This window comes from Rutidosis leptorrhynchoides, chromosome 6, assembly GCF_046630445.1.
Source record: "Rutidosis leptorrhynchoides isolate AG116_Rl617_1_P2 chromosome 6, CSIRO_AGI_Rlap_v1, whole genome shotgun sequence".
In the NCBI taxonomy this organism is placed as follows: domain Eukaryota; kingdom Viridiplantae; phylum Streptophyta; class Magnoliopsida; order Asterales; family Asteraceae; genus Rutidosis; species Rutidosis leptorrhynchoides.
In genome coordinates, this window is record NC_092338.1 from 445,940,012 (window position 1) to 445,951,868 (window position 11,857).

General features: G+C 37.9%; 1 protein-coding gene across 1 annotated transcript; it reads right to left on the bottom strand.

The window, feature by feature from the left end:
* Window positions 1–7,210: 7,210 nt before the first annotated feature.
* On the bottom strand, window positions 7,211–10,680 carry LOC139852942 (probable serine/threonine-protein kinase PIX13). The gene is made up of 6 exons (XM_071842289.1): window positions 10,329–10,680; window positions 8,835–9,169; window positions 8,535–8,670; window positions 8,292–8,434; window positions 8,071–8,194; window positions 7,211–7,904 (listed from the first exon to the last, which is right to left on the bottom strand). Exons 1-6 carry the CDS (start codon window positions 10,390–10,392, stop codon window positions 7,414–7,416), a joined length of 1,293 nt encoding a protein of 430 aa, XP_071698390.1. The 5' UTR covers window positions 10,393–10,680; the 3' UTR covers window positions 7,211–7,413.
* Between the last annotated feature and the right edge of the window lie 1,177 nt (window positions 10,681–11,857).

The following is an 11,857-nucleotide window of genomic DNA, read 5'->3' on the forward strand; positions in this document are numbered from 1 at the left end:
AGTGCCCGAAACCATCATCCACAACCAAGCTCACTTGTTTTAATTGCGGTAAAGAAGGGCATTAGAAGCCGGAGTGTCCCAATTTACGGGGTGATCATGTTAAGAGGTTAGAGAAGGCAGCAGGCACGGCTAAGGGGCAAAATTATTTGATAACCAATGATGAGGCCAAGCATTCCAATGAAGTCGTCTCAGGTACTTTCATGGTTAACTCTAGTCCAGCACGTATACTTTTTGATAGTGGTGCTAACTTGTCGTTTGTGTCTCCAAGATTTGTGCCTAAGTTGAATAAACCGCTAGCTAAGTTAAGTCATCCGGTAGAAGTCAAAATAGTGGATGGTAAAACGGTGCTAGGGGTTGATGTTTGTAAAATTGTAATGTTGTGTTTGGTACTGAAACTTTTGAAATCGATCTCATTCCGATGACTTTGGGTGATTTTGATATTGTTGTTGGTATGGATTGGCTCGATCGTAATAGAGCCGATATTGCATGCCATGATAAATTCATTCGTGTGAAGACCCCAAGTGGGGGAAAGTTAATTATTCATGGTGATAAGCGAAGAAGACTTGTGCCGATATGCACTTTTGCACGAGCACGTCGTTTCCTTGTTAGTGGTGGCATGGCTTTTCTTGCCCATGTAGTTGATACTCGTGATGAGCCACCACCCATTTGTGAAATTCCAGTGGTAAATGAATATGAAGACGTTTTTCCGGATGAGTTACCGGGTGTTCCGGTGGAAAGACAAGTTGAATTTCGCATCGAGTTGGTTCCGGGGGCTACCCCCATTGCTAAAACTCCTTATCGTTTGGCACCGACGGAAATGCAAGAGTTGTTAAATCAAACCCAAGAGTTGCTTGAAAAGGGTTTTATTCGACTGAGTTCCTCGCCATGGGGTGCTCCGGTTTTATTTGTGAAGAAGAAAGACGGTAGTATGCGGATGTGCATCGATTATCGGGAGTTGAACAAAGTGACGATCAAGAATCGTTATGCATTGCCTCGAATTGACGATTTGTCTGACCAACTCCAAGGTGCAACGTATTTCTCTAAGATTGACTTACGGCCCGGCTATCATCAAGTACGGGTTCGTGAGGAAGACATAGAGAAAACGGCTTTTCGAACGCGTTTTGGGCATTTTGAGTTCGTAGTTATGCCTTTTGTCTTACGAATGCACCGGCGGCATTCATGGATCTTATGAACCGAGTGTGCCAACCTATGTTGGACAAGTCGGTAATTGTGTTCATTGACGACATACTTGTTTATTCTAAGAGTATGAAGGAACATGAGCACCATTTGCGCGAAGTATTGAAGATGTTGCGGAAGGAGAAGTTGTATGCTAAATTCTCCAAATGTAAATTTTGGCTAAGGGAAGTTCAATTCCTTGGCCATATTGTGAATAAAGAAGGTATTCAAGTAGATCCGGAGAAGATAGAAACGGTGAAGAGTTGGGGACGACCGACTAAGCCTACGGAAATTCGAAGTTTTCTTGGATTGGCCGGTTATTATCGTCGGTTTATCCAAGACTTTTCTAAGATTGCTTCTCCTTTGACGAAGTTGACGAAGAAGAACGTAAGGTTCAACTGGGAAAACGAGCAAGAAATTGCTTTTCAATTTCTAAAAGAGAAGTTGTGTCAAGCTCCGGTGTTAGTGTTGCCGGAAGGGGTAGAAGACATGACGGTTTATTGTGATGCTTCTTTAAATGGGCTCGGGTGTGTTCTAATGCAAAGAGGTAAAGTCATCGCTTACGCCTCTCCGCAATTAAAGGAAAACGAAAAGAGATACCCGACTCATGATCTTGAATTGGCGGCGGTGGTACATGGGTTGAAAATTTGGCGCCACTACTTGTATGGTGTCAAGTGTACGATTTATTCAGATCATAAGAGTTTGAAACATCTCTTTGATCAACGAGATTTGAATTATCGTCGACGTAGATGGATGGGTGGATGTAGTGAAGGACTATGATTGTCAAATACTCTATCATCCGGTAAGGAGAATGTGGTCGCGGATGCGTTAAGTAGAAAGAGTCAACATCCGGCGATACGAGTAGGATCGTTACGCATGATTATTACTAACGATTTTCTTGTAAAGCTTGGTGAGATTAAAATTGAAGCTTTGGTTCACAACAAGCATGAAGAGTGGATTGTGGGGCAAACGGAGTCTATTACATTAGGCCCGCATGGTTTGTTGTCTTTTCAAGGAAGAGTGTGGGTGCCTAAGATGGGTGGTTACCGACAAGTGCTCCTCGATGAAGCACATAAGTCAAAATATTCCATTTATCCGGGTGCGACGGAAATGTACCTTGATTTAAATAAGGAGTATTGGTGGCCGGGCATGAAACGTGATGTTGTTAAGTATGTTGAACAATGCATCACGTGTTTGCAAGTTAAAGCCGAACACCAAAAGCCGTACGGTAAGTTGCAACCATTGGAGGTCCCGAAATGGAAATGGGAGCACATTACCATGGACTTCATTACCAAGTTGCCAAAGACGGCGAGAACCCAATATGATACGATTTGGGTGATAGTTGATCGATTGACGAAGAGTGCTTTGTTTCTTCCCATTCGGGAAACGATGTCGTCGGATAATTTGTCCAAGTTGTTTATCAAGGAGGTGATATCGAGACATGGGGTTCCTATATCTATTGTTTCAGATCGAGATACTCGTTTCACGTCTCGGTTTTGGAATAAGTTTCATGAAGATATGGGTACTCAATTGAAAATGAGCACGACGTATCATCCTCAAATGGACGGTCAAACCGAGCGTACGAACCAAACATTGGAGGATATGTTAAGGGCGTGTATTATTGATTTTGGTGGTAGTTGGGATGAGCACTTACCATTGGTGGAATTCTCGTACAATAATAGTTACCACACTAGTATTGGAATGCCACCTTATGAGATGCTTTATGAGCGTAGGTGTCGAACTCCTATTTGTTGGGGTGAAGTGGGACAACAAGAAATCGGAAGTACTGATTTGGTCCTAGAGATGAATAGTAAGATTGAAATGATTCGGTCTCGACTTAAGGCGGCGCAAGATAGACAAAAATCTTATGCCGATAAAGGGAGGCGAACGATTGAGTTTCAAGAAGGCCCCATGGTGATGCTTAAAGTTTCGCCATGGAAAGGAGTTATTCGGTTTCGAAAGCGAGGAAAGTTGGCTCCTCGATTTATTGGTCCTTTCAAGGTTTTGGAACGTGTTGGTGAGGTTGCTTATAGACTAGAGTTGATCGAAGAGCTTGCGGGGATTCATAATACATTTCATGTTTCCCATCTCCGTAAGTGTCTTACGGATGACTCGACTTGGGTGCCGTTAGAGGAGATTACCTTGAACAACAAGTTAGAGTATGTTGAAGAACCAATAGTCATTCTGGATGAGAAGGTTAAAATGTTGCGGAACAAGGAAGTTAGAACTTTCAAAGTGAATGGCGACATCGAAAAGGTTCCGAGTTTACGTGGGAATCCGAAGAGTTTGTCTTGGTTTATCTTCCGGCTTGTCATGCGGCTTGGATCGCAAGGACGCGCTCCGATTCAAATGGGGGAGAGTTCTAACATCCCGTTTTCCCCGTACATATTTAAAGGTACAAACTTAATTATTAGTACGCTTATAACTTGTGCATTTATATGATTAAAAGACCTAAGTGTTAGTTATTGTGTAAATATATATATACGAATATGTATGTATATATATATATACGTGTTTAGAATATATGCATGTATAGGTATATGCATGAGTCCTTGTTGATGTTAAGTCTCGTGAGACTAAAAGATGAAGTTTAGACGTGAATAGGAAGCGTGAACAAAGTGTACAAGTTGAATAAATCGTTAATTTGTGTAAGTTGCCGAATGGCTCAGTTGAAGGCAATTGTCCCGTCGCGGAAGCCTTTGTTGCGCCGCGACATTGAACTCAAAACAAAGTCAGGAGGCCTGTAAAGAAGGGTCTAGTTTTCCCTTATATGTCGCGCCGCGGAGAATAAGGTCGCGCCGCGACCAATAACTAGAATCTGAGTCAGAAATGATTTAAGAAAGCTCGTAAAATACGTTAATTGTCGCACCGCGACAATTGAGGCCGCGCCGCGACCCACTGGGTGAACTGGTTCCGGATTTTGTTTTTAAAATAAGTGGTTCGAGGGTAAAATCGTCTTTTCGCGTATAGATCTGATGGAGACTTTAAGTCTCAGCCACTTATCCTTTATTATTCATTTCTTTTTCATTTTCTTCCTCAAATTTCTCTCAAAACTTAAAAACCCAATTGATTTCAAGTAAGATTTGAGAGTGGAAATTTGTGAATCAAACCTTGGAGGGAGAATTAAAGTTGTTCTCCTTGTTCTTAGCTACAAGTGGATAGTGTTGGTAAGTTTTAACTCCATGTTTTGAGTTTTAATTAGTTTATGCTAGGGTTTGGTTCATTTGAAACTTGTAAGACCCATTTGGGGGTAATATTGGTGGATTTGGGTTATAATGATGAAAGTAAACCCTAATGGCCATAACCTAGGGTTTGGCCTAATGATTTGAGGTTGTAGGTGTTAAATGGTGTTGTTAAGTCACTAATACACCCTTAAATTGATGAAAGAAGTGTAATGAGTAAGTTTGACTCGATTGTGAGTCTAAGTATTTAAAATGAGTCAAATGAGTACTAGTTGACCTAATTGGGTGAAATGGGTATGAAATACCCCAAGTTTGTGTTAGTTGAGGTTAGTAGACTTTAATTCACTAGCTTTAGTGATTAAAGTTGAGTCTTGGCCGTTTATGGGCGGTTTTGGTGTAGTTGAGCCATTTAATGCAAATTGGGTCATTAAATGCTCAAGAGTGAGTAGTGTGGTTAATTCCACTAGTTGTGTATTGAATGTGTACTTATGTATTAGGTACTTTGCTCGAAGCATACGGAAGCATTAAATCATCACCGAAGTGTTAAGGTGAGTGGAATAATTATATGCTTGCATATATGATGTATTTATTTGTGAAGTATGAGTTGTGAAGTGTCGATGTGTTAAGACACCACTTCTCACGTGGCGAGTGAAGTTTCGATGTGTTAAGACACCACTCGGGAGTGAAGCATCGATGAGTTAAGATGCCACTTCGAGAGATGTAGCGAGTGAAGTGTCGATGTGCTAAGACACCACTCGGGGTGAAGTGTCGAAGTGTTAAGGCACCACCCGGGGTGAAGTATCCATGTGTTAAGATGCCGCCCGTGGGGTTAGTGTACGAAGTGTTAAGTGCACTAATGGTTGTTATGAACTCCGACGGTCCTTTAAATACCGTTCCCTCGTTCGATTGGTTAACCATGGTTGTGTGTGGATTGTAGCATATTATATTTTTTGTGCTATATACTATTGTTATGCTAGCTCGTATGGTGGAGGGTTTAGTATTATACTTGTGATGGTATGATTATTTATATTGCTAGCATGTATGCGGTAAATGCGTAAGTGATTGCAAGTAAGTAGATTGTATATGTAATCGTATAATTGTTGCACTCACTAAGCATTAGCTTACCCCTCTCGTTGTTTATCTTTTTAGATGCAGGTGCGGATAAGGGGAAAGGGGTTGTTGGGCACTAGGTGTCCTTTGATGATGTTTCGTTGGAGCTTTTGGAAGTTGGCCTAGCGTTTTGGGTAGTTTAGCCTCAAACCATGCTCGATGTGTTGTTTGGATTAAAACTATCATTTTTGGTTAGGTCAAACTTGTATCACATTTGTTAATGGTCGTCGTGCCTATTGTAAACACTAAACTTGTTGTATGTTTTAACAAAACGTGTGGAATGGTTTAATATTTGATTGGCGCATAAATGTGTATTATAAAAAAAAAATATCATGTGGAATACGGGTTGGGTTGTTTCACAAAGACTACAAACATCACCGCTACTTGTGGCCTAGGGTGATCCTTGTTGCCATTATGGGACACGCTTGTGGATCTCGAATGCCAAGACTTAGATTCTGGTCAAGAGTCCTGGGCGCCCGGTAACAATAGATCATTCGAGTGACTTGCATGATAGCAACAAAGTTTGGGCGAGATTGTACAACATCTTTGTAAAGAATTATAACCCGAACTTCTTAAACTAGAAGCTTACTATAAGTGGAAGCTTTCCATAAATAGTAAGTTTCCAAAAATAGACACTTTTGAGAAATAGGAACTTTTCTCGAAAACCGTCACTGTTAATATAGTTGCTACATTAATAAACAAACTTTATGTCTATTAGACATTAACTAATCAAAGATTATATCTCTAGGTTGAGATCTCCGGTTTCATACTCCGTTCATACTTCTTGCGTGGAATTACTTATTTGGTACTAAGGTGAACTTCATAGCCCCTCTTTCTACTATTTATTAATTGTTTTATAAACTCTGGGGTGAGACACAAGTTTACTTTTAAAATGATTTACAATTTAGAAACAAGTGCCTAAACTATTTGATATGCAATTTCGTGAGACTTTTGTTAAACATGTATTTATTGTTACATGCAAATCCCCGCCATAATATCGTTAATTGCTGGAATTGAAATTTTGCAAGCTTAATTATTGTGAGTAGGCCTATTGAGAGTGACGTCTCTACCCATTGGCGTGATCGTCAAGGGGGTACATAATAATGATTGCCGACACCCGTACAGTGTCAGGGGTTAATGTTTAGTTCGATATTATAACTCATGGCATATTGAATATTTTGATATTTTGAATTAAATCTTGTGGTCTAAAACTTATTATGATTGTTAAACCTATGATGTTCACTCAACCTTTGTGTTGACACTTTAAGCATGTTTGTCTCAGGTAAAGATTGGTTTGTGTGATGCCCTATGATGCTTAGTTAGCTGTTGCATTGGAGTCCACATATTAGACTTATCATTTGTTATTTACATATGAATTTCATTATGTAAAACATTAGTATGTTTCCGCTGCAAATCAAATTTTGTTATAAAACGTCTCATTTAGAGTCGTTCTCGTTTATACATACTTGTGTTGTGATATTGTGAAGTCATATTTCTCAGCCCTATTTAGGGGTATGACATATAACATTCACGCTTCTCCAGCAACATTTAAATATCAAAATGTACTTGCACTTATCAACATCCTCACCATCATCACACATTTAATTCCCATCATTCATATCTGTAAACTAGAAAAACAAACAAACAAACAAACAAACTCATCGATTCGCATTACATAAACCTATGTAATTTCATCAACACAACCAAATTTACAAACAAAATCACATAAACATGTCATTCCAGTTGGTTTACTTGAGTCTAAAGATATAATTTCAAAAATAAATATAGGAAGGTGAGGGCCTAACCAGCAAGATATTTGTGAGGGATACAAACAATAATGCATTTTGAAAATACACATGTATACAAAAAAAATACTCCAATGAAGTTTCTAATAGTAACATTGCATGTACATAATAACAATCTAATATGTATATATTTATAATAGTCACCACCCTTTTGGCGAACGATTGCTTCCTTTGTTCCCTTCTTGAGCAGTTGCATGAGACTGTGGAGAACGATGATGGTGATGGTACGGAGATGGTGGTTGTGCGTATCGATATGGTGAAGAAGAAGAAGAAGGAGAAGATTGATAAGTGGAATGGTGTATACGAGGTACCTTTGGCCTTTCATTGATACCATCCAGTTGTTCTAACTTTTCCACTATTTCTTTCATTGATGGCCGGGTTTTTGGTTCAGGTCCAAGACATGTGAGGGCTAATTGAGCTATTTGGCCTGCAGCTTTTGAAGGGTATCTTCCTTCAAGACGCGTGTCCATTATGTTCTTCAGCTTCCTTCGGTCAGCTAAGAAAGGTTTGACCCAGTCACTCAGATTCTGTTGGGCAGCTGGGCGACTAGTGTCGAGTGCCCGCATACCTGTTAGCATTTCAACCAATACAATTCCAAAACCATAGACGTCGCTCTTTACATATAAATGTCCTGCAAAATAGAATGTATATATATATATGTTCTTAAATTACTTGATTGCTTTTATACTGCACTAGTCACTAGTCAGTCATGTGTGGTAGGTATACGTGTTCAATTCATATTCATAATATACAGTAGTAATTGTACTCTGTACATTTCAAGGAGGATCGGGGGTTACCTGTAGAAACATATTCAGGAGCAGCATAGCCATAAGTTCCCATGACTCGTGTTGTTACATGTGACTGACTTGCTGAAGGACCTACTTTAGCAAGCCCAAAGTCTGATATCTTGGCATTGTAAGACTGCCCAAAACCAAATTATATTATAACATTATCAAAACTGATGAGAAACACAAAATTGCTTGATACTAGTGTATATATATATATATATAGTACTAACCCCATCGAGTAAAATGTTTGAGGCCTTGAAGTCTCTATAAATAACTTGTTTCTCAGAAGTGTGCAAAAATGCCAGACCACGAGCTGCTCCTATCAGGATCTTGAGCCGAATATCCCACGGAAGTGGCTGAACGGTCGAACCTCCTGCCCAAATATGAGTTAACAGTACCATTATTCATTAGTAGAAGGACCAAAATATGATGATGATAATAATATTTTCAAAATAGTACAGTAGTATTATTACTTCCAAAAAGATGGTTTTCCAAGCTTCCTTTTTGCATAAATTCATATACAAGTAGCAACTCTGTACCCTCGTAACAATATCCCAACAGTTTAACAAGATTTGGGTGAGAAAGCCTCCCTAGGAAATCCACCTCAGTCTGCTCAAATCAAACCACAATCATTATTCAGCATTATTCATTAAATTATTGATTCATTAGTTTACTTATCATTAGCATATACTGTATATTCAACTTCTTCCATTAATATTGTTCCAACAACATTTAACATATACTGTAACATATATATATATATATATATATACCTGCCATTCTTCCAATCCTTGCATGCTTTCAGAATTCAACTTCTTGACAGCAACTACATTATTCTTTGAAGTGGCCTTGTCTTCCAGCCAGGCTTTATATACCTTCCCAAAACCACCTTCACCTAAAACTGTATCACGGCGAAAATTTCTACTAGCGGTTTTAAGTTCAGCAAAGCTAAATACTCTAAGATTAGGATGGGGCAATATCTGTCCGTCCGGACCCAAACAATCACCACTGCTACTTGCTGCTGAAAACTGGCTGTCCCGGGAGACTTTAGTACTTGTTCCTGATGATGATGAGTTTGTAGTAGTGCTGACGATGCTATGTGATACGCCTTTGATATATTCACAGTTAATCAATCAATCAATCAATCAACATGTCATTATTTCTTATCAATCAATTTTCAAACACGACTTTGATTGACAGTTTACGTAACTAACCAACTTTGGTACTGGCATGGTGTGTAATTTCTAAAGTAAACAACATCATGAATTCTACACTAATGAATCCATACAACTTGGAGCTTTAATCATCAACATCGACACTTTACTATAAAGCATAAACATACAGTTCAGACAAGACAAAAATGAACAAAAACATATATAAATTTGAATTTGATTACAAGTCAACAAGAAAAAAAAATAAGAAGTAGTCATGAATACAAATTAAAAGTGAACTACAAGTAAGATTATGTAGTAAGTACCCATATTGAGTTAAAAAAATATATGATTTGTCAGCAGAGAAAACAAGGTGTCTATTTACTTTCAAATAAACAAATCGAAGCACCCACTAAGACCACTTGTATTGGTTGAAGGCATTTCTTGCGGTGTTACTTGACTTTTTGCACTTTTTGGATGAGTATGACTTTTTGCACTTTTTGGATGAGTATGACGTGTTTCTTTTTTTGATTGGAGTAGCGGTGGTGTTTCTTTTTTGTGTTAGTTAGTAGTATTGTGATAATGTGTTAAAATATAATTGGGTTAATTATTAAAAAGGGGTAAAAATATTATTTTTTAAATAATAAAAAACAAGAAACGGGTGTTGCTGACCCCGTTTCATTCTAACGCAACAATGGGAAACGCCTAAAAGTGATGGCCCGATACTGATGTTTGCGGCGTCTCTTTGTGTCCAGCAAGGCAAGTGACACCGTCACTTTGCCCCGATACAAGTCGCCTAATAAATACTCGTAGCATATACAAGTAGGCAGATAAAACAGGGGCCGTGAAATATACGCGCAATATTTAAAGACAGTTATTATGAATAAGATTGAAGTCAGATCTGGAAGTAAATTTAATTAAACAGATAACTAAAAAGAGCAAGCATCAAGTTTATAATAGTCACAAAACACCAAAATACATACATACATGATGAACATAAATAAAAATATCCAAAGTTAGGTGTTGTTCAAGGGCAGGGAGATTATATTAAGACAAAAGCATAGAAAGAAACAAAAAGAGTCAAGAAGAAGCCAGGAATCAATTTGATGTCTGTACCTGAATTACTGAGATTGCCGGTGGTGTTGGGGGTTTGATTACCGGAAGAAAAACAAATACCCATTATTTTATTAACTTTGATAATACTCCGTAATAATTACGTAGTTAATACTTAATACTATGAAGAATACTCGAACTTGTGAGTTTTCCGCTCCTTCTTCTTCTTCTTCTTCTTCTTCTTCTTCTTCTTCTTCTTCTTTTTCTTCTTATTCTTATGAATCAAATGGCGTATTGAATTAATTAGATTATTAAATCAATCATGAGTCAAGACCAAAAACTGCTTCTTTGACTAGACTTTGTTTCAGTGAAAAACTCCATTCATCTCAAATTTAATCTATGGTGGTTGTCTTGTTTATTTTTAAGGAGTCAAATGTTGCAAAGTAATCGGTGGGAACTTTAAAAATAGGGATATTCCGTAATTTGAAGATTAATTAAGGATTAATTGAATTATATTTTTTTATTTTTATATATTTAAATATTAAATTTTAAAATTATAAATGCAAATATAGAAAGAAAACTATATAGATAATATTGTAAGTAAATGAATATTGCTTGAATGAATTACAATGAATTGTCATCGCCTATAAATATACACGAGATCCTATCACTAGCTTAACAACCGATCCTGCAATTCAGGGATTTTCTATCTTTGCTAAATATAATCGTTTGACTATAGGTTTGTTGCTATATATGTGCTAAGCTAAATATAGACAGGATATGATACAATATGTCAACAATATGTATCGGCTAATACACCCCCTCAGTTTGAGCGGGAGAGCGAGCGGACGTTTAAACTGTTCCGAAATTCTTCAAACAAGGCACGAGGTAACCCCTTGGTAAATATGTCTACAATTTGAAACCGTGTGGGAACATGAAGAACACGTACTTGCCCTCTGGCGACTTTTTCACGAACAAAGTGAATATCCATCTCAATATGATTCGTTCGTTGATGTTGCACTGGATTGCCGGAAAGAAAAATCGCACTAACATTATCACAAAAAACAATAGTAGCCTTGGACACCGGACAAGGGAGTTCTAACAAAAGATTGCGTAGCCAACATGATTCAGACACAACATTTGCAACACCTCGATATTCGGCTTCGGCACTAGAACGGGAAACAATAGGTTGGCGTTTAGCAGATGATAATGCTAAAAACGAACATATATTTCATAGCATTATTCCTCAAGAAAGACAAGCTTTTAGTTGCAATTGTTCTATTTACAAGTGATATTCGTTTAAATAATAAAAGGTGAAGACAAAAGACAGATTCGACGAATTGAAGACGCAAACGACCAAAAAGCTCAAAAGTACAAAATACAATCAAAGAGGTTCCAATTATTGATAAGAAACGTCTCGAAATTACAAGAGTACAAGATTCAAAACGCAAAGTACAAGATATTAAATTGTACGCAAGGACGTTCGAAAATCCGGAACCGGGACCAGAGTCAACTCTCAACGCTCGACGCAACGGACTAAAAATTACAAGTCAACTATGCACATAAATATAATATAATATTTAAATAATTCT